We start from the raw sequence: 22372 nt of genomic DNA, 5'->3' as shown, positions 1-22372 counted from the left end.
AAATGTCCTATTTCCTCCAGGACCAAATATAAAATCATCTGGCTTAAGAACTTGGCAACCTGATCCCTTCATATCTTTCCAGACTTTACTCTCTTTATAACTCCCAATTCTGGACTCCAAGCCTTTTTCTTGACTGCCACCATAAGTGCAATATTCTCTCTCTCTCCTTATCACCACCTTCCTTCAATGCAAATTCTAGTTTCTGTATGAATCCTTTGTTTCATCCACTGTTAGTGGCTGATCAGAGATTATTACCTTCCATTTATATTACATGTAAATTGCATATATATATATATTTTTTTCTCCCTCTAAAAATGTTCCTACTGGTTCCCCTGGGAACTCATCTCAAATCTGATCTTTGTGTGGAGGCTTTTCCTAGTTTTCAATTACTGTTCTGAGATTACAAATCTTTTCCATACTTAGTAGTTTGTTTTTTTTATTTAAGGCAATAAGGTCATACAGGCTGGAGTTGAACTCACATCCTCCTGATCCTAGGTTCAGTGCTCTATCCACTGCACCACCTAGCTGACACCCTCCCCCCACTTAATAGTTTTATATCTTAAGTCTTCCAATATATCAGGAGCTCCTTGAAGGCTGGGACTATGTTTTGTCTTTTATCCCTAGAGTTCAATACAGCCCTTCCAACATAGCAAGCTCTTCTTTTTTGTGGGGCAATGGGATTAAGTGACTTGCCCAAGGTCACACAACTAGTATTGTGTCTGGAGCTGAATTTGAACTGAGGTCCTCCTATCTCCAGGGCTAGTACGCTATTCCACTGCTCCACCTAGCTGCCCCATAGTAAATTTTTAGATGACTGCCAGCCACAGAAACTTTGCTATTTTTTTGAAACACATTTTTATTCTTACTAGTATATATTTGAGTGTGGTTTAGGAATCTCTCTACCCTCCCCATCTTCTCGATTTTAAGAAATATTTTACTTCTCTACCTCTTCCCATCTCTGTTCTTTTCCTTTTCAAAAATATCTTTTTTTTTCAAATTCTACACCTTAGTTATTTCATCTTCTAGTAGATGAAATATTACACTATCTCCTGGGTGTATCTCAGAAGCTCCAATATTCTTAATTGCCTCCTTGCAGCTAGTTAACTGATTTTTATATCTTAATTGCATTCAATCTAGATTACCTTTAAGTTTCCGGGGGTGGCTAGGTGGTACAGTGGGTAAAGCACCGGCCCTGGAGTCAAGAGTACCTGAGTTCAAATCCGGCCTCAGATACTTAATAATTACTTAGCTGTGTGGCCTTGGGCAAGCCACTTAACCCCATTTGCCTTGCAAAAACCTAAAAAAAAAAAGTTTCTGAACTCAGTGGAGCTCATTTTTTTTCATAAAAAATAAAGCTATTTTGCAGGATAAGTTACCTAAGGTAAACCTTTGCTATTCTGTATATTTCATTAAATCCTATTTTTGAGACACTGGTGGTATAGGGATTAGAGCTCTCAACTTTGAATGTCAATCTTTCCATTCTGTCTTTAATATTTTAGTAGCTGTCTGACACTAGGCAAGTCACTCACCTAGGGCATCATTTACTCATTTGTAGAAAGGGGATAACAGAGTTGTGAGGATCAAGTCACTTAGTATTGTTAATTTTTTTCCCCTAAAGGAGTAGTCTTATTCTATGAACTCGAGAGAGGGATGAGAGTGGGGGGGGGTAGGGCTGAGGTGAGATAAGTCTTGGTCTTCAAGGAGTTCACATTTCAGTCTGAGTGTGGGGAAAAACAGTATTGCATTGGTTAGTGCATAATAAAGTAGCACCTGATATCATGGGATCCAACATTTAGAACTGAAGAAAAAGTAGGCTTGCCCAAGGTCACAAAAACATAATAATATTCAGCAGCCGCTCTGTGCAAGGCACAAATTGGAAAACTTAAAACCATCTAACAAGTAGCGGTGGAGCAGGGAGTCAAAGCCATGGCCCCCGACTCATCCAACTTTCTGGAGACGGCGGCATGTGCCTGGGACTTGTGAGCGAGAAAACCCCCAAGAGCTAGAGCCGGATTTTTATTTGTTTACTTGTGTACCCGTTAAGGAAAGCCGGGGGGCTGGGTTTTTAATTGTCCCTGCGGCCTTCCACTTGGGCTCTGCCACGTTCCCACTGCACTCACACAAGTTTCCTGTCCCCCAGAAGCGAGGCTTTCAAGGATGACGTGTCGTTGAGGCCAAAGCCGGCGACGAGGCCGCTGGGCCCCCCGTTGGGGCCGGCGCCGCGCCGCGCCGCGCGGCTCCCTCCGGTGGCTTTCGTCCGCCCGAAATGCACCACTCCCCCGGGACGACCCCAAAGCAAGCAGCAGCCAGGCAGCGGCGCCCCTTCTCGTCGGCCCGCGCCTGACGGGAAGGGGCGGGACGGCCGGCGCGGAGTGACGGGGCCCCGGCCCAATGGACTGCCGGAGGCCGCGGGAGGGCGCTCCGGGACGTGACCGAGAGGCACCAACCAGGAAGCAGGGAGGGCGGGGCGGGGCCGCGGGGCAGAGACGCGCCCGGCCGTGTCACACTCTCGCCCGGGCCGGAGTCCGGCCGCCAGCTGCGTCGCCGTGCCGCCGGCCGGGAGGGGGCTGCGCGAGGATGCGCGCGGAAGGGGCGCGGGCTGCCTGGCGCCGCGGCGGGGCAGCGGGCCGGGGGCACTGAGGCTGCAGCACGCTCCTTCCTGCGCCGCATGGCGAGGGCGCGGGGCGCCGACCGCCGGCTCCGCTAGCGGCTCAGCCGCCGCCGCCGCCGCCGGGGGGGAGCCATGGGCCGCGCCGAGGCGGCGTGCGGCCGCTGAGCGGGCCTCCGGACGGCCCAGCCCCCAGCGCCCGCCGGGCGGGCATGAGCTAGCCCGGGGCGCTGCGGGGGGCCTGGCCGCTGCTGCGGGCGGGCACCGGCGCGGCCCAGCGCCGCCGGCCAGCCGCTCCCTGCGTCCCGCCGCGGCCCGGCCACCATGAGGCTGCGCATCTACAAGCGGAAGGTGCTGGTGCTGGCGCTGGCGGCGGCCGCCTGCGGCGTGGTCTTCTGGAGCAGCAACGGGCGGCCACGGAAGAATGAGGCCTTCTCCGGCTCGGCGCCCGCCCCGGCGCGGGCCGCGGGCCCCGGCGACCTCCGCAGGTTCCCCAACGGCACGGCCGCCGCGCCGCCCGAGGTGGACAACATGACGCTGGTGTACCGCTCGCTCGTGTACCAGCTCAACTTTGACCAGACGCTGAGGAACGCGGCGGCGGGGGCGGCGGGGGCGGCGGGGGCCGCAGGCGCCGCCGCGGGCCCCGCGCCGCCCGAGCCGGAGCTCGTGCTGGTGGTCCAGGTGCACAACCGGCCCGACTACCTCAAGCTGCTGCTGGACTCGCTGCGCAGGGTCCAGGGCGTCGGGGACCTCCTAGTCATCTTCAGCCACGATTTTTGGTCGGCCGAAATCAATCAGCTGATCGCCGGGGTAGATTTCTGCCCCGTTCTGCAGGTCTTCTTCCCCTTCAGCATCCAGCTGTACCCCAACGAGTTCCCCGGCAACGACCCCAAAGATTGCCCCCGAGACCTGCAGAAGAAAGCCGCCTTGAAAATGGGCTGCATTAACGCCGAGTACCCGGACTCCTTCGGCCATTACCGAGAGGCCAAGTTTTCCCAGACCAAGCACCACTGGTGGTGGAAGCTGCATTTCGTGTGGGAGAGGGTCAAGATCCTCCGGGACTACGCCAGCCTCATGGTCTTCCTGGAGGAGGATCACTACCTAGCCCCAGACTTTTTTCACGTGCTCAAAAAAATGTGGAAACTGAAACAGCAGGAGTGCCCCGAGTGTGACGTGCTCTCCCTGGGCTCCTATTCTGTCAGTCGCAGCTTCTTTGGCAAAGCAGACAAGGTAGAAGTGAAAACTTGGAAATCCACAGAGCACAATATGGGCCTAGTGTTGACTCGAGATACATATCAGAAACTGATTGAGTGCACGGACACTTTCTGTACTTATGATGATTATAACTGGGACTGGACTCTTCAGTATTTGACTACAACTTGTCTTAAAAATTTCTGGAAAGTCATGGTTCCTGAAGTTCCTAGGATTTATCACGCTGGAGACTGTGGTATGCACCACAAAGATCCCTGTAGACCATCCACCCAGAGTGCCCAAATTGAATTGCTCTTAAACAAAAACAAACAGTATCTGTTTCCTAAGACTTTAAGTATTGTTAAAAAGTACTCTATGGCTCCTCTCCTCCCACATGGGAAGAATGGAGGGTGGGGAGATATTAGGGACCATGAACTCTGTAAAAGTTATAGAAGACTGCAGTGAAAACTGCACAAATCAAAATGACAAGTTTTTTTTTTTAATTGGATCTTACTGGTCTAAAGGACACAAACTGTATAAAATGATTTAGGAACTGGTTTCTGCTTTAATACAAATAAACATTCTTGTCAAAAGTGTTAAAAAAATAGTAATTTTTTTAATCATATCTTCTACATTTTCAAATGAAACGGATTCTATTTTTGAGGGTAGTTACTACAAGGTCTAAAATCCCAACTGCAAAAGGTAACAATCAAAAATTAGAAGGTCTGGGGAATAGAGAACACATTAAAATTCATCTGTTGCAATTTTTTTATCTGTGAATTTGTGAATAATTTTAACACTTTCTTTTAAATACTGAAGCTTAAATTTTTTAAATTATAAAATAACCATCGCTTCACTGGTTTTATAATCCACACATTTATTAAATACCTTGTCAAAGAACATTTATTTTTCAGAATGGCAGATAACAATGGCAGGTAATGTTACCCAAAGACCTGCCTGTTCAGAACATCTTTTCTTTTGTATTGTATCTGATATTGTTTCTACTTTAATGTAGAGATACCAGGTTTTTTAAATGCTGCCAAAAAAGGACCATTTTTCCTTAACCATTTTTAGGTTAGTTATAACCTCAGTGCCAAAATTTAGTTGATAAAGATGTTTTGAAAAAAATCATTGTATTTAAAAAAATCTGATGTTAATCAGCTCTTTAAAAAAAATGGGAAATTAGAGGACTTGGCCTCTGTGTAACCTCTCCTAAGCCTCAATTTCTTCATCTGAAAATGAGGAAATGTATATTACCTACCTCATGGGGTGGTTAAGATCAAAATGAGCATGTGCATGTGAGTTTGAATTGTTAGCTATTAAAAAAAATTTTTTTAATGTGTAATTAAATTTTAAATTTCAAATAATACATCCCTCCCCAACAAGAGTACCAATGAATCAGTACCTTTTGGAAGAAAACATTTATCTTCCAAATTACTCAGTCACAGAAAATGAACAGTAAAAAGACTTTAATGGAAAAGAAACATAATTTTGATCACAAAGCCATGAGGCAAAAGTTTAACATTTGTTTAACACTTAAAGCTGGAATTTCATTTTTAAAAATTACACATCAAAAAGACTAGGAAACAGAAGCTTACTTAAAATAATCATATATAAAGATTGTTTACAAAGAAAATGCTAGCAACCTTAATAAACAAATTACACAAATTTTAAATCTTAATCACATATCCAGCTTGGGAGAATTTATGTTCCATTTTGTCTACCATCCCCACACCTCATTGCCTGTAGCTATCATAAGAGATCTGATTTGCCAGTTTTTGTAGATCGAACCTGAATTCTTATTTCAACAAGTTTTGAATAGTCCAGATCAGTTTTCTGGGTTTTTAGACTGCTCAAGGGGTCTTCAGCCACTATGTAGAATTCAAAAAGTAGACTTGGACTTGGGGACAGCCAACAACTTCTTTCCTGCTGTTCCATTATTTTTTCATTAAGGCAGGGTGTGCCTTGCTTCTCAGTCTTGTTCAAAGTTTTTACTAGCCTTTTTGAATGACACCAGACTATACTGCAGGAGATTGAAGAGTATTCAATTTCTTGGAAATAGAAAAAAAAATTTACTTTAAATTGTTAATTAAAAAAATACAAACTGAATTTTGTATAATTAATTACCCAAGCTACATAGTTTGTTTTGTTTTTGTCTCTAGGATACCAAAATTTTTCCAAATTTTTAAGACTTCTTGAAAAAAGTTAAACGAATCCAAAAGACACATTCTAATACTTCCATAATGCATTCTAAGAAACACTGATAAGTTCTTGAAATAACTGTTAATTAGAAACAATGTCTCTGATATCTATGGAAAGGAAAAGAACAAATATTTTCAGAGCTAAAGGAAAAACACTATTTTGCTCAGAAATAGATGATACTTCTTTATAGAGCTTGAGTGGCTGCCAGAGGGGTTCATTTTAATCCCTTCTGAGGTTCTAGAGCAGAAATTCTTGAGAATATAATGCAAGTCCAGAACAATTAGATAAAATCTGGTTTAAAACATCTAACAGAACTCTGCCCTATGTATTGCTAGTTGATGCTTACCCTTGAGTACTCTTTAATGGATAAACATTCCAATTTTATGAATATTTCAAGACAAAGCAATGGTCAACAAAATGTGCTATGAAGAGGAAAAAATATATAGTATTAAACTTTACTTTTAAAATTCAAAACAGTCAATTTAGGAAAAAAACAGGAAAATTGGTAAATCCATTTCCTCAGTGTTTATTGGTATTTGCTTTCAAAATATTGAAAAATTAAAAAAAGAATAATGTAACTATAGGTTCAAACTGCTCAGCTATATAATTAATTTAAAAAAAATCATCTCTGAAAGTACAGGTTTCTGCCAAACTGTGAATTCAATGCTTTTCTAAGTGAATCTAGATGTTCTAGAGACACCATCTCTATTTTAAATCTAAGAACTTTATAAATAACTCAAATCTCTTAAATTGAAATCTCCAAATTAATCCAAGTCATATAACAAGGAATTTTGAAAAGTAAATGCACATTTAGTCGCATGTTCTTTAATAATCTGTACACTTCCATCCTTCATATTGGTTTCTTTTATATTTTGAAGTCTGTGATCTACATTCAGTTCTTTCTCTTCCATCAGGGCTGGTTGTTTTAAATTTTGTTTTTCATCATTTGAATTGAAAGCAATTTTTTCTTCCGTGAAAAAAGATTTGGACACTGAGTCAGGTTGTTGAGATTTTCCAGTAACCTCTGTAGAAGCACTAGGAGGGTCATGTTGCAGGCAGGGGACTGACCCACAACTGTTCTTTTCTAGTGCTTTAACTGCAAGTTTGACGTCTCCTTTTGTATGTTTTTTTTCAACATCAGTTGTACTGTTGTTGTTTGAAGTATTTGCTTGAAGTATATTTTCTTTTTCAGTTAGATGGTTTCTTATATTAATTCTTTGTTCATTTTCATTAAGCTGATCGTGGACATCTACGTCATGTGACTGTCAAGAGAAATAAATGGATTGTTCTTTGAAACAAAAAGTTTAATGGTAGAGCTTTGTAAAAATGACCAAATATTAAAACATGTAAAATTATCTCTAAAAGAATACATTAGGGACGGCTAGGTGGCGCAGTGGATAGAGCACCAGCCCTGGAGTCAGGGGTAGGGGGGGGTTCAAATCCGGCCTCAGACACTTAATTACATAGCTGTGTGGCCTTGGGCAAGCCACTTAACCCCATTTGCCTTGCGGGAAAAAAAAACCTAAAAAAAAAATAAAAATAAAAAAATAAAAGAATACATTACTATAAATTCTGTGAGTCAAATCAAAAGATTTAGACCTGGATTGGCAATAATATTTCTCTAATAATCTATTAGACGTGTAATCTAATTGCCTCCAAATATGAAGATGCCAGCCTGTCAATCCTCTTTGGTACTTTTGATTATATCCTCTCATATATTTGCAATATAGGGTATTCTTAAGTGCTGTGAGATTTTCTTGATGATATAATACCAAAGGGAACACAAAGGCTATTTAAATAAAACTGCAGCAAAATGTGTGATAGTTAAGGAAATAAGAGGCTCCAGTTTCAGCAGCCTTGGTTTTTATCACTCCTAGGTTCCCATCAGTTATCTCTTCTAAATCTCCTCCAGGCTACAGAGATGGTTTAAATTTTACTGCCTTAAGTGTACTATTTTTCAACTACTGAATATTATTTTCCTATTTCTTCCCTTGTCTTTTTTTTTAAAGTTATAATCTTTTACTCTATTTAAACATGTAAATCTGAAAATAAGAATTTTTCTTACTGGTTAGTAAGGAAATAAAACCAAAAACAACCCCCCCCCCCCAAACAAATAGGATCTAGTCATGATGAAAAATGAATGTAGATATAACAAACTGAAGTCAGTTTGGAAAGTAGTTTATGCCTATGTCTTCACTTAAACATTTAAAGAGGATAACTGGGCAGGTAGGTGTCAAAGTGGATAGAGCATCGGCCCTAGAGTAAGGAGAACCTGAATTCAAATTTGATCTCATACACTTAATAATTACCTACTTATGTGACCTTGGGCAAGTCACAACGGCATTGCCTTGCAAAAACAAACAAAAGAGAACAAAAAAAGTAAATCAAAGCAAGGAAGAAAGCTTACAATGTGAGATTAATTCAGTTAAGACAATTTTTAATAAACACAAGTTTTTAAATTGATTGGATTCTAAACACAGAATTCCAGCATGAGGTAGATATAGGTTTCACCACTTCCAAGATGAGTAGAATCTTGAGGCTTTCCCAGAAGATATCTCCTGTTGTTATTTCCAGGTGTAGTCCACACCAGGGTCAATATCACTAAGTATTAGTTCTGTTGTACTTACATTCTTTGACTACCCTTGACCTTTATGAATTATTGTTTTTGTTCTTTGGAAGCTGGATGAAATAATCTTTATAAATACTTTCCTATCTGGCTTCTAAAAGTTTCTTCCTCTATGAATAGATGGAACTCTATCAGTCTTGGAAAGGTCTACAGAGTCTAACCCCGAGGACCCTTAATTTTTCCCATTTTTCTTTATGCCATGTTTACATATTTTCTCTGGTAGCCACATTAAAAAGAAGCCAACAATCCATGGTTACCTCTTTGTGCTGCTCACTATTTGCTGTTTGAGAGATATTTCTGGCTCTCAGCTAATTTTCAGAAATGTCAGATATATCCTAGGCTCAATAAATGAATGATAGAGTTAGATCCGATTACCAGCCTCATCCACTTCAACCAGTTCACTTTAATAACTCATTTTTTTTGGAACCTTTATTATTGTAGCCATAATTTTACAACATCAACAATACTTTTGAGAGATAATAGTGACAGATAGAATTTTCATAAATGAGAGTAAAGAGTTTTGCAGTACAGCAACAAAAATGTTTTTTTTGTGATTAATCAAGAGGTCAACAAAAGGTTTTATTCATAATTCTTTTTTTTTTGTTTTTTGCAAGGCAGTGGGGTTAAGTGGCTTGCCCAAGGCCACATAGCTAAGTAATTATTAAATATCTGAGGCCGGATTTGAACTCAGGTATTCCTGACTCCAGGGCCGGTGCTCTATCCACTGGGCCACCTAGCTGCCCTTTATTCATTCTTGAAAAAAGGTGCTAAACAGATCTCAAATGGGTTTAAGTGTCTAATTCTTAAAAATTAAAACAAAAATAGCAAAATATAATAATTGTCTAAATGATTACTTTCATTTCACAATGTCCAGACTACTTGTTCAAGACCTCTGTGATGCTGGCACCTTTATGGGTAAGGAGTGCCCTGTTATTGTTTATTTTATATGAATAGGCTTTGTAGTTATAAACCCTTATTAGAGGAAAATTAATCAATCACTTCCCCAATAGGAGGTTGTGAATTCATCAACCTAATTATAGTAAAGTGTGATGGAACAGAGAAAGATGCCAATTGTCTACTGACCCCAGAAGTGGCTGTTATCTCAGTTCTTCTGACAAGTTAGGAATAGGTAGCAGAGATTTACAACCAGATTGGAGAAGTTAGGAAAGTTTAGACTAGGATGAGGAGAATCCACCCCTAACAGTACAGTGGCTTGAAGCTCAGGGAAGCTGGAATCCTAAAGGCAACAATTCTTCCTTCTAGATCACAAACTCTCCGGAGAAGAGGGGGATCATTACAGTTTTATCAGTTAAGAAAAACAGTTGAAGAAGTCAACACTTTGCTGTTAGGATGGAGGCAGTCTTTATGTCAGACTAATAAATCTACTTCAGGCAAATCATTCAGGAAAGAGATTCCAGGTCAATATAAGAGAAAAATTCCTGATCATAGAGATATTGAGATTTCAAGTACAAGAAAAGTCTAAAGTCTAGAGGAATAATTTTTGGAGGACAAATAGGGAAGGTGCTTTGCCATCATATAGCAAGGGAAAAAGGACATGGCTTTCATGGCTCATCATCAATGATATGATGTTTGAGAGAGGTGACTGAAAAATCTTTGCAGATTGGAAACCCAGGAAAGGACTCACTGGTGAAGCAAAAGAACAAGAAAATAGGTACCTCCTAAACCTGAGAGGGGCCATAACCTGTAGAAAGGATAATACTAGAATATAAAAGGAATGTCTATGTCTTATCTAACTTGGTGCTACACATAGCAAATATGTTTATTGTATTTTATTAGACACTAAGGTCAAAATGAAAGCAGATAATATTAACTCTAATAACAAAATCTAGAATTCAGTCGAGAAGAAAAGCTAAGAAAAATCTGAGTCTCTTAAAAGTTTGATTATCTTTGTTTTAGATGTGAAAGACCATCAACTAAGTATTAAAATCTGTGTAGAGACCATAGGATTTTGATTAATTTGTTTAACATCAGTTAAATACATCATCTTCTCCCCTGACCTCCCTGGTATGAAAAGCTAAATGGGTTCACATGGCATGTGGATAAAATGCCTGAGGACATTTCTCAGGATAAGTTCTTCACCTGAAATTTCAACTGTAAAATGGAGATAACTATAATCTCCATCTCACAATGGGTCTTCAGAGTTTCAAATGAGATATGTGTAAAGCTCAATGCAAATAGACATACATGTACATTATAATTTGTGGACAATTATAAGGAACTTATTTAACACCTGTCACATGTTTTTCCTAGAGGAAACTATAAGAAAGATTTTCTAATTGCTTCTTAACATTGGAAGTCAACATGGGAGTGGAATGAGAAACTGGACTGAAAGGTTAGAGCCCTGGTTTGGGACCTAACACTAATTTTCTAATTTCTACTCCTTGGGCCTCAGTTTCTTAATCTGCAAAATAAGGGAAATATACTAGATGACTTAAGTCCCTTTCAAGTTCCAAAATTCTACGTCCCAGGAACCTGAGTTCTGGGTCAAGTTCTAGCTTCTTTTTTTTCCTTTATTTTTATTAAAGATAGTGAGTTTTACAATTTCCCCCCAATCTTACTTCCCTCCCCCCACCCCCCACTGAAAGCAATTTGTCAGTCTTTACTTTGTCAAGTTCTAGCTTCTATTGTATACCAGTGCCAAATTCTATTGAAAGATTTAAATTGTATGAAACTCAGGAATAATTTCTACTTTAAGATTGATAATCAATCAAAGAGCATTTATTAGGTGTCTGCTGTGTTCTGGTGCACTATGCTAAGCAAGTTACTCAAAAATAAATATTAATAATTATTAAAACAAAGAATTTTATAACTTAGTAGGACAAGATTCAGGATTAGAAAAAAAAACCTAGGTAGTTATAGCATCAAGGACTATGCATTTTTCTTATAACTGATATTTAAGTGCAATTTTTATTTCGTTATTGTTTAGATGTTGCATACATTAAGAGACATTAAAAGGATAAGAATGAGATTGTTAGACTTTAAATATTTCACAAATCTTTCCTCTAGAGAGTTCAATAAAATTTTACCTTTAACTGAATTTGGGTCTTCTTATCACTAACTTCAAGTACTTCAATTAAGGGCTGGGTTTTAGGGGCTGACTTTTTAAAATTCAAGATGCCTTCAAGAAATTCATCAACATTTTCTTCAATGACAAAAGACTTTTCCTAAAAAAAAAAAAAAAAAAAAAAAAAGGAAGAAAAGCAACCTGTTTAAATGTCCCTTCAGTGTCACACATTTCATTTATCGTTTAATTTGATTTGGGTTCCTCATCTGTAAAATGAAATAATAAAAGCACTTCTTTTCCATAGTTGTTATAAATATAATATGAAATAATATGCATATAACCTTTGCAAACCTTAAAATATTACCTATTATTTGAAAAAACCTGCATCTAAAAGCTCATGAAAAGACAAATTTTAAGATTCAGAGTCAAGGACAACTTTTTTTTTTTTTTTTTAGTTTTTGAAAGGCAATGGGGTTAAGTGGCTTGCCCAAGGCCACACAGCTAAGTAATTATCAAGTGACTGAGGTCACATTTGAACTCAGGTACTCCTGACTCCAGGGCCTGTGCTCTATCCACTTCACTTACCTAGGGACCCTTCGAGGCCAACTTTTAAAAAAAAATAAATATTTTTGCTATATTTTTGTTTTTATGTCATAAAAAATTCTCAATATATTTATCTCCCTCCTCCCCCCAGAAGCTCATCCTTTATAATGAAGAATAAAAAAAAGAGAAACAAAGAGCAGTAAAGCTATACTTTTAGACTGGACTGATATTTTGGTTAGTCTGGCCAAATTGTTCCTTTTTTTGTTCCTTGTTGGCTCCTGAGGAAGGGAAATAAACACAAAAAGTTTAAAACAAAAAAATGTTCCTGGGTGGGGGGTGAAGAGAAGGCATCAATAAAAATTAAGTAGAATAAATTTTATTCCAAACTTTTGAACTGAACATCTTACTACCACCTTCCCTCCACCTTACCTATGGCAACAAACAATTCGATTAAAGGCTGTAAATGTGTTTAACATGATTCCAAACCAGTCATGCTGTGAAAGAGGAACAAGAACCAAGAAAGAATATAAAAGAAATTTTAAAAAGTGAAAATAGTATGCTTTGGTCTTCATTCAGACACACTAACTCTCTTTAAGCTTCTAAACAGAAGATTTTCCAAGTGGTCCTGGGCATAATGAGTCACTAGAGTTATTCAAGTGTGGGACATGGTTAGAACAACACTTTAGAAAAAACTCTCTGGAAGCTGTGAAAAGGATGGATTGGAATGGAGAAAGTCCTCAGGCAAAAAAGAGCAATAGTCAAGTGCTGGGGATACAAAGAGGAAAAAGAAAGATAGTTTCTGCCCAATATAATATAATGGAGAAAGACAAATCACTAAAGAATGCTGAAAAAGGAGACCATGGGCAGCAGATGGTAAATGTAGTAAGCTGGAAAAGTTCCAAGTCCTCTATAATGGACTTGAGAGTTCATTGCTCAACCCTCCAATCAGAAGAGAGAGGTTAGCCAGCCACTAGTGGATAGAACTCTAATGTAGAATCAGACCTGAATTCACATCCAGCTTCAGACACTTACTGGAAGTCATTTAACCTCTGTCTGCCTGCGTTTCCTCACCTGTAAGATGGGAATAATAATTGTACCTACCTGGAAGGGTTGCTGAAAGGTTTAAATAAGCTAATAAAATTGTTTACCTGTAATTGGGGAAAAATACATGTAAAAAAATTTTATTAGCTTATTTAAATTTTAAAATTTAAGTAAATTAAAAATTTTTTAAAGGAAGAAAAAACAGCTAATAATTGTAAAGTGGTTCCTGAATACTGTCAGGGCTATAAATATTAGTTGTTATTTATTATTATTATTAACTGAGAGTGCATCAAACCTGAGTCAATCTCCAAGATAATGAAATTTCAGGTGAAGAACTTATCCTGAGAAATGTCCTCTGATCTTCCTTCTCTTCCTTTACTTCCCTCCACAAATTCTAGTCATTGAATCATTAACATCTCAACTTTTCAAGGCAAGTCATCCAATAGTCTTGAATCAACCCAAAGTTCCGAATCCATTTGACTGTATTATCTAATTCTTATCTTCACATTTTTTCCACTAGAATAGCCTTATCAAAAACTTTGTTAAATTCTATGCAAACTTTACTTCTTCAATTAGTTCAATAATCCTATTAAGAGAATGAAGGGGGGGGTGGCTAGGTGGCTAAGTGGCTAAAGCACAGGCCCTGGAGTCAGGAGTACCTGGGTTCAAATCTGACCCTCAGACACTTGATAATTACCTAGCTGTGTGGCCTTGGGCAAGCCACTTAACCCCATTGCCTTGCCAAAAAAAAAAAAAAAAGGAGAATGAGTTTAGTCAGTGAAGGTGTTTTCTTGATGCTGAGTCTTTCTAATCACTATTTGCCTTTCTAAGTGATCTTCTAATCCTTTTTTTTTTCAGTTTTTATTTATTTAAGGCAATGGGATTTGAGTAACTTGCTCCAAGGCCACACAGCTAGGTGATTATTAAGTATCTGGGCTGAATTTGAGTCCTCCTGACTCCAGGGCTGGTGCTCTATCCACTGCACCCCCACCACTTGTTTTTTAGTTTTTTTGCAAGGCAAATGGAGTTAAGTGGCTTGCCCAAGGCCACAGGGCTAGGTAATTATTAAGTGTCTAAGACCCAATTTGAACCCAGGTACTCCTGACTCCAAGGCCAGTGCTTTATCCACTATGCCACCTAGCCGCCCCACCACTTGTTTTTAATGATACATTTTAGACTTTTTCTAAATGTCAAAGGCAAATTCACTTGCCTATAGGCAACAGCTTATGTTCTCCTGTGCCTTTTTCCTTTCATGTGATATGCTCCTTCTATTTTTCATGACTTTTCCAATATTACTGGTAATAACTACGCAGTCACAGCAGCCAGTCCTTCCATGACCCAAGAAAGTCACTGGGGTCACTCAAATTTAACAAGGGCATCAAAAAGCTTCCTTACAAACTCCTCACTTATCCTTAGCATCAGCTTATTAGTCATTTTTGTTTTATTGTTTCCAAAATAAAGACCATTGTTCTTTGTCAAGAAAATAGAAACTAGACTTGCTTCTCTCTTTCTTTTGTAGTTGGTCATCACAGTCTGATCTGTTCCCAGTAGGGCAAAGGTCTATCTATCTATTCTGAGCCCTTCTCCCAGTAAAGCAAAAAACAACAAAAACTCTTTATCCTAAACTTTCCCCACTAGACTTAGGCCCTCATCTGAGGATTAGGAATGTGATTTTTTATATTCAGGTTCGGTTTCTTGTCCTTGCTTCCATTTTCTGTATATTTCTTTTTAAAAACCTAAGCAGACACTATTTGCTGTTCTTGTTTCAATGTAGAGACACCATACATTCTCACCATTGGGAAATATAACCTTTCTGCAACCTCCAATCTGCATTGGTACTTTTTTTTACTTCTTTGTTAGCCCTTCTGATTGGATGATGGAGCAATGAACTCTTCCTCCTCTCTTTAAGGTATCAAGGAGGGTACAGATCATTTCCCCTCCAGCTGATTAAATAAAAGTTTGAAGCTTGGTATTCAATAATACAGTTCACATATAGATGGGGGGGGGTTTAAGGTCCACAAAATACTTTATAAACATTAGATCTTCTTGGATCTTTTTCAACCTACATCTAGAGATTCACTTGTCACTAATTTAAATGTAGGGGACAAATTTTCTAGTCAAATCCATTATACTATCACTTAAGGATTTCCAAAGTATAGTATTTTTTCAGCTTTTCCTATATCATTTCCTACCATGATCAAGTTAGACCAGACTACTCTCTGGGCCATTCAACCATTTTCATGCCTTTGTTCCTTTTTCTTTTTTTTTAAATTAACTTAATTTATCCAATTACATGCAAAAGTAATTTTTTTTGCAAGGCAAATGAGGCTAAGTGGCTTGTCCAAGGTTAGGTGATTATTAAGTGTCTGAGGCTGAATTTGAACTCAGGTACTCCTGAGATTTGAACTCAGGGGCGGTGCTCTATCCACTGTGCCACCTAGCCACCCTTCAAAGGTAGTTTTAAACATTCATTTATTTGCAAGTTTATGGGTTTCACATATTTCTACTACCCTCCCCAATCCCTTTAATGATGAACAGTCTGGTAAAAGTTATACATATACAATCATGTTTTAACACATCCTTTGCTTCTTTAGGTTTGGAATGTCCTTCCTTTTCTTTTTCCTTTAAAACTCAAATGCCAAATCCTCCACAAAAATTCACTTAGATCTCCCAATCAGCAATAATTATAAACTCTTAAAAGTCTGACATAAATGTAGGCCAGATGTTTACATACATAATTAGTTCATTTGATACTTTTGATGAATTTCTGACTTTGGGCACCCTTTCTAAGAGTACAGATTACAATTCATCCTCCTGTATGCTTCCTGTCCATGTTCTCCAAAAAATCCTCCCCAGGAGGTTTACCAGACATGCTGGAGACTTTCTCTAGAGCCTTTACTGACTGCACTGACAACAATGGAACTCTTGTTTCATAACCAGTCAATCTCCTTTCCAGTTACAATAGGATTCTTTTCCACTTTCTCTTGCACAATTCTTCACCCAGGGCCTCAGTTGGTGTCACTCTTCTAATTTCTAAGCATCTAATCTTGACTCCTCATGCTTGTTCACCCTACATATACAAAGGCTGGTTTCTACTCTCACATTTCTCTTTCAGGCACTCATCATTTTTTGTTTGAAGTATTCTTTCAATAGCCTTCTAACAGGTATCCTCACTCAAGTCTCTCTTCATTCTAATCCATTCTGTCAGCAGCCAAAAGGATTTTTCTAAAGCCTGGGTCACTTCCCTAATTCAATTAACTCCAGTGGCTGCCTATTTATCTCCAGATCCAAAGTCTTCTGTTTGGCATTTAAATCTTTTCAAAAATCTGGATCCTTCTACCTTTCCAGTCTTCTGACCTTTCCCCACTTTCCAATACTCTATGATTTTAAGCTTCACTGGCCTAATTGCTGGTCCAGTGTATAGGATGCTGGGCTTGAAGTCAGGAAGGACAAGTCTTCTGATTTCAAATCCAGACTCTTAAACTTGCTAGCTGTATGACCCTTGGTAAATCAGTCAATCCTATTTGCCTCAGTTTTCTCATGGTAAAGCACTCCAGTATCTTTGCCAGAAATCCCCAAAAAGGGATCATAAAGAATGGGACATGGTTGAAAAAAATGAAGCTTTTTTCCCTTTCCTTGGATCAACATATATTAATGGCTGTGGATATCATATAACAAGTACTTAATAATTAATCATATATTGTAGCCTACTTATGCCACCCATTTTAATTGTTTAGAGACTATTAATTTTCTGTCTTTAGAATGCATTGCTAGTTCTCTATCTCCTCTGGTTTTTAAAACCCTTTACAACCTGACCCTTCTTACTTTTAGAGTTTTTTAAAACATTACTATTTCCTACATATTCTGCAATCTTGTGACACTGGTCATTTTATTGTCACATAACACACTTCACCCAACTCCACATATTTTCAGTAACTCTCCTCCTCATTTCAGCTTCCTGACTTCAAGTACCAGCTAAAATCCCACCTTCTAGGAAAAGCCTTTTCTGATCTTCCTTAATCCCTGTCTCTTTTCTCTGTTATCTCAAATTTATCCCATATAAATATAAATGTGTATAATGTTTGAAAATAATTGTTTTCATTTTGTCTCCCCTGTTGAGGCAGCTAGTTGGTGAAATGGATAGAAGTCTGAGTTTAAGATGATCTGAGTTCAAATCCAACCTCACTAGCTGTGAGACTTAAATTCTGCCTCAGTTTCCTCAACTGGAAAATGGGAATGATTACAGTAGCACCTACTTCACAAGGTTTTTATTAGGATCAAGTGAGATATTTGGTTCATAGTAGGCACTTAAAAAGGACTTATTCCCCTTTTTTTCCCATTAGGGAATAGGGGAAGGCTAGCTCTGAGATCTTTGTTTTTGCCTTTCTTTGTATTTCCAGTGCCTAGAATCCATTAGGCACTTAAATGTTTGTTGACTCTACTCCATCTACCTAGGCAGGGGTGCTCTCAAATTAAGTTTTCTTATTCTTATGTTTATAGAATAGCTTTAAGTTATAGCATTAATTGTAAAAAAATGGAATATTTTACCATTCTCTCTAAAAATATTGAAATTGATTACTATAAAGGATAGAGCTCTGGATGTGGAGTTGGAGGATCTGGCTTTGAATTCCAGCTATTGGTTACTATTCTATATTATACCTTGGGTAAGGGCAAGTCAGAACTTCCCTAGGCCTTAGTTTTCTTATTTGTAAATTTTGACCTCAGACTACAGTTGTAAACAGGATGACTCAATAAAAGATAGTAAGGCGGGCAGCTAGGTGGTGCAGTGAATAGAGCACCGGCCTTGGAGTCAGGAGTACCTGGGTTCAAATCCCACCCCAGACACTTAATAATTACCTAGCTGTGTGGCCTTGGGCAAACCACTTAATGCCACTGCCTTGAAAAATCTTAAAAAAAGGATAGCAAGGCTGATGATTTTTTGGAAAACTGCCACACTTAAATCTAAATCACTTGCAAGTCAAGACATCCCTTGTGATGTTACTGGTCCTCTTGGAAAGGAAAGCTTGAAGAACAACAACAAAGGACTGTCAATTAACTGATTTATCTCCAGGAAAAGGTCATTTATGTACTTAATATATGAGATGCAAAGATTCCAAACCAGGTTTAAGCTTAAAAAGACTAGACTCCTCAAATTTAAAAAAAAGTACCATTCCCCAATTGACAAATGGTCAAAGGATATGCAAAGGCAATTCGCAGATGAGGAGATCAAAGCAATCCATAGTCATATGAAAAATTGCTCTAAATCATTACTTATTAGAGAAATGCAAATTAAAGCATCTCTGAGGTACCACCTCACACCTCTCAGACTGGCCAACATGACCAGAAAAGACAATGATCATTGTTGGAAGGGTTGCAGGAAATCTGGAACACTAATACATTGTTGGTGGAGCTGTGAACTCATCCAACATTTCTGGAGAGAAATTTGGAATTATGCCCAAAAGGCAACAAAAATGTGCATACCCTTTGATCCAGCAATACCACTACTGGGTCTATACCCTGAAGAGATGATGAAAAAGGTAAAAACATCACTTGTACAAAAATATTCATAGCAGCCCTGTTTGTGGTCGCAAAGAATCGTAAATTAAGTAAATGTCCTTCAATTGGGGGATGGCTTAGCAAACTGTGGTATATGTATGTCAGGGAACACTATTGTTCTATTAGAAACCAGGAGGGATGGGAATTCAGGGAAGCCTGGAGGGATTTGCATGAACTGATGCTGAGTGAGATGAGCAGAACCAGAAACACTGTACACCCTAACAGCAACATGGGGGTAATGTTCAACCTTGATGGACTTGCTCATTCATCAGTACAACAATCAGGGACAATTTTGAGGTATCTGTGATGGAGAATTACCATCTGTATCCAGAGAAAGAACTGTGGAGTTGGAACAAAGACCAAGGACTATTAACTTTAATTAAAAAAAAAAACCTGATGTCTTATTGTCTGATCTTGCTATCTCTTATACTTTATGTTTCTTCCTTAATGATGTGATGGAAGCAATGTAAAGACTGGCAAATTGCCTTCTGTGGGAGGTGGGGGAGGAAGCAAGATTGGGGGAAAATTGTGAAACTCAAAATAAATAAAATATTAAAAGAACAAAAATAGTATAAAAGACTAGACTCCTTTCCTTGCAATTAACTCTGGAGATGAAATTTTCAAAAAATAGGTACACAGAAACTTAAACAAAAAATTCAATTTATCCTCTCCTGCTTTAAGGGATATATTCTTTGCTTTCAGTTCTCTATTTGCTTCAGGTTTTTTTCATGCTGGATAGACAGTTAAATAAACCATGTAAAATACACATATAAAAATAGATACATTGCATTTCCTCATAACTTGTATAAAATATTTCAGAATGAACTGGGAATGCATGCTAATTTTGAAAAAGGCATTATTTTTAAAGTTATAAAGTAGAAAAGACGCTTGTTACCTGCATACAGTTGTTGCTTAAACCAAAATACCACTTTCTCCAGTGGCCATAACTCTCTGGAGATTTGGCCAATTCTATCACTGTATTGAATGAAGATATATTAATTTTTGGTTCTTTGGTGCTCAACTTATTTTCAGGAACAAATTGCAAAATGAATGAATAAGAAAGCAAATTTTGTGTGGAGAAGCAGAGTGTGTATTGATGGGGCCTCAAATCACCCTGAAGGCTTTGCGGGTGGACTTGAGGTACTTGGATTAACAAAATAAGAGATTCTTCATCTTGACTACACTGCAAAGGAGGGCACAAGGGTTCCCCTCTCGTAGTCTCTGTGATGCTAACTGTTTGGGCTTTATTCGGGCTCTCTGGGAGGCTTTCGTTTCCAGAAGTTTTCTCTTTGGGTTCCCCCGGAGAACCTGCATTTCCGGGGGCTGGTCCTTCGCTGCGGCCCCCGGCCCCGGCCCCGGCCCCGGCCCCGGCCCCGGCCCCGGCCGGCTCCTCTGCTCCGGGGCCACGGCGAGGGCCGGCTGTCCTGACCCCCGCGGGACCAGCATTCCCAGAGCGCGGCGTCTCTCCGCCGCCCCCGGCCGAGGGGCCACGCGGCCGGCCGGACGCTGTGCTCATGGCAGAGCCCCGAAGGGCCCGCTCCGGGCCGGCTCTTATTTCTTCCCCAGCCCGGGCCCAGGAGTGCTCGGGGCGAGGCTGCAAAGGAGCGAAGGCTTCCGATGAGACTCCTCGGCTCCAATCCTTACATGTCCTCGCATCCCTTAAGGGCTCCAACGACGGGCTTCCTAGTCCCTCCGGAGCGCAAGCGGGCCCAGACACATCCGCTTCCGGCAGGTCTTTAGACGCTAAAGGTCCCTCCAACTCCTCCCCCTGCTCTGGCTGCAGGAGCCCGGCTCCCGCCCGTATTTCCTCTTCTTTCTCCTCCTCCTATTTTCTCCTCTTTCTCCTTTGTTTTCTCCTCCTTCTGCTTTACTTTCTCCTCCTTTATTTTCTCCTCTTTCTCCTTTGTTTTCTCCTCCTTCTGCTTTACTTTCTCCTCCTTTATTTTCTCCTCCTCCTTTCCTTTCTCCTCCTTTTTCTCCTCCTTGTCCTTTACTTTCTCCTCCTTTATTTTCTCCTCTTTCTCTTCCTCTATTTTCTCCTCCTCTCTTTTCTCCTCTTTCTTCTTTGCTTTCTCCTCTATTTTCTCCTCTTTCCCCGCCTCCTTTCCTTTCTCCTCCTCCCGTATTTTCTCCTCTTTCTCCTTTGCTTTCTCCTCCTTCTCCTTTCCTTCCTCCTCTTTCTCTTCCTTTCCTTTCTCCTCCTCCCGTATTTTCTCCTCTTTCTCCTTTGCTTTCTCCTCCTCCTTTCCTTCCTCCTCCTCCTTTCCTTCCTCCTCCTCTATGTCCTGTTGCTCCGGCGGGCCGCCCGGGTGCGCCACGCCGTGCTTCGGGGGCACCACGGGCAAGGTGACGACCAGCTGCCGCTTGGCCTTGTTGAACCGCGCGCTGCCTCGGCTCTCGTCCACGGCGTAGGGAAGCGGGAGGCGGAGCCTGTAGTCGGGTTTGCGGGAATCGAGCGACAGCCGCTTCCCCGTCACCTCCAAGGCGGCCCGCGCGGTGGAGCGCAGCAGCGGCAGCTCAACGGTGAGCACCAGCTCCCGCGGCACGGTGCTCGGGCCGGAGTCCCGGGAGCGGCGGTAGTCCTGCAGGTCCACGTGGTGCCGCTGCACTAGGCGGTGCCGCGGCACGGTGGGGGCCGGGGCTGCGGGCTCCTCCCGGGGGGGCGTGGGGCCCTGGGGCTGCGGGGCGGGAGGCTTCTTCGCCGCCGGGTCGGGATAGGGGGAAGGATAGGGGAAGGCGGGCAGAGGGCCGTCCCCAGACGCCTCCTCCCCCTCGGGCACGGGCGGCCGGCCTCCGGGGAGGGGCGTCCGCAGCACGGCGGCCTCCGGCGTCCCCTTGTACTTGGTCTTGAGCGTCCTGGCGTTGCGGCGGTCCAGCTTCACCCCGAATTGCTTCTCCACCGCCTCCAGGGCCGTGGAGTCCACCATGCTGCGGAACCTCGCGTGCCGCTCGCCCCACGACAGCGTGTCCGGGTGGAAGATGACGTCGTAGACCTTGTAGCGGGCGCCGCGGCGGCCCAGGTACTCGCGGCCCGGGGCCAGGCTGTAGGGCAGGGACCAGAGCTGCCCCCGCGAGGTGCCCTGCGGCCCCCCCGTGCCCGGCTGGCTGCTGGGCCGGCCCACCAGCGGGTTGCCGCACACGTTGACGAAGCATGGCTGGGCCCCGTTGAGGCTGGTGCGCAGCACGTGGCCCGGCTCCGGGTGCACGAACCGCACCTGCACGCCGCGCTCCCGCTCCAGGGCCGTGATCTCCTCTTCGTAGCGCCTGCGGTTCTCCGGGTCCGACAGCTCTGCGGCATACTCGCCGAAAAGCCGCCGGAACTCGGGGTCCTCGAAGGCGTGGGTGAGCTTCTTCACCTCCTCGGAGCTAAGGTCCAGGTCCCGGAGCATGGAAGCGGGGTCCTCCGAGGCCATGCTCTTTGTGTCGGAGCAGGGGCAGCCCCCCTTGCCTGCGGGCCCAGCGGGTCCTGTCCGCGGCGGAGAGAAGGGGCTGGGGAGACTGCCCGAGTAACCGCCGGGGGGGCGTGGCTGTTGTCCTGTTGTCATGGGGATGAGCGACAGCCGCGGCCGCGCTTTGTGGG

The 22372-nt window shown here is 41.6% G+C and overlaps 2 protein-coding genes across 3 annotated transcripts; one reads left to right on the top strand and one right to left on the bottom strand.

The window, feature by feature from the left end:
• The first annotated feature begins 2782 nt into the window (after positions 1-2782).
• On the top strand, positions 2783-5556 carry MGAT2 (alpha-1,6-mannosyl-glycoprotein 2-beta-N-acetylglucosaminyltransferase). The gene has a single exon (XM_074236019.1). The coding sequence runs from the start codon at positions 2933-2935 to the stop codon at positions 4262-4264; it is 1332 nt and encodes a 443-aa protein (XP_074092120.1). The 5' UTR covers positions 2783-2932; the 3' UTR covers positions 4265-5556.
• A 3-nt stretch (positions 5557-5559) lies between these two features.
• Positions 5560-22344, bottom strand: DNAAF2 (dynein axonemal assembly factor 2). 2 transcript variants are annotated; one of them, XM_074236020.1, is made up of 5 exons: positions 21024-22344; positions 20787-20819; positions 19688-20617; positions 11675-11812; positions 5560-7263 (listed from the first exon to the last, which is right to left on the bottom strand). In XM_074236020.1, the coding sequence occupies exons 1-5, from the start codon at positions 22335-22337 to the stop codon at positions 6766-6768; spliced, it is 2913 nt and encodes a 970-aa protein (XP_074092121.1). In that variant the 5' UTR covers positions 22338-22344; the 3' UTR covers positions 5560-6765. The 2 variants fall into 2 exon arrangements, with proteins under 2 accessions (XP_074092121.1, XP_074092122.1); XM_074236021.1 differs by lacking the exon at positions 20787-20819 and having other exon boundaries at positions 20892-22344.
• Positions 22345-22372: the final 28 nt, after the last annotated feature.

The sequence above is a fragment of the Macrotis lagotis genome, chromosome 4 (genome assembly GCF_037893015.1).
Source record: "Macrotis lagotis isolate mMagLag1 chromosome 4, bilby.v1.9.chrom.fasta, whole genome shotgun sequence".
Taxonomy (NCBI): domain Eukaryota; kingdom Metazoa; phylum Chordata; class Mammalia; order Peramelemorphia; family Peramelidae; genus Macrotis; species Macrotis lagotis.
Note: the sequence above shows the minus strand (reverse complement) of the source record. Positions and strands in the feature narration are given on the sequence as shown.

What these genes read in the sequence shown, in the direction of transcription:
- MGAT2 (XM_074236019.1), top strand. Translation starts at nt 2,933, where the DNA reads ATGAGGCTGCGCATCTACAAGCGGAAGGTGCTGGTGCTGGCGCTGGCG.
- DNAAF2 (XM_074236021.1), bottom strand. Translation starts at nt 22,337, where the DNA reads ATGACAACAGGACAACAGCCACGCCCCCCCGGCGGTTACTCGGGCAGT. An exon ending in AGGAGGAGAAAGGAAAGGAG is followed by an intron (nt 20,618 to 20,891) that starts GCGGGGAAAGAG and finishes AGGAGAAAATAG; the next exon opens with GAGGAGGAGAAAGAAGAGGA. An exon ending in TAAGCAACAACTGTATGCAG is followed by an intron (nt 11,813 to 19,687) that starts GTAACAAGCGTC and finishes TTTTTTTTTTAG; the next exon opens with GAAAAGTCTTTTGTCATTGA.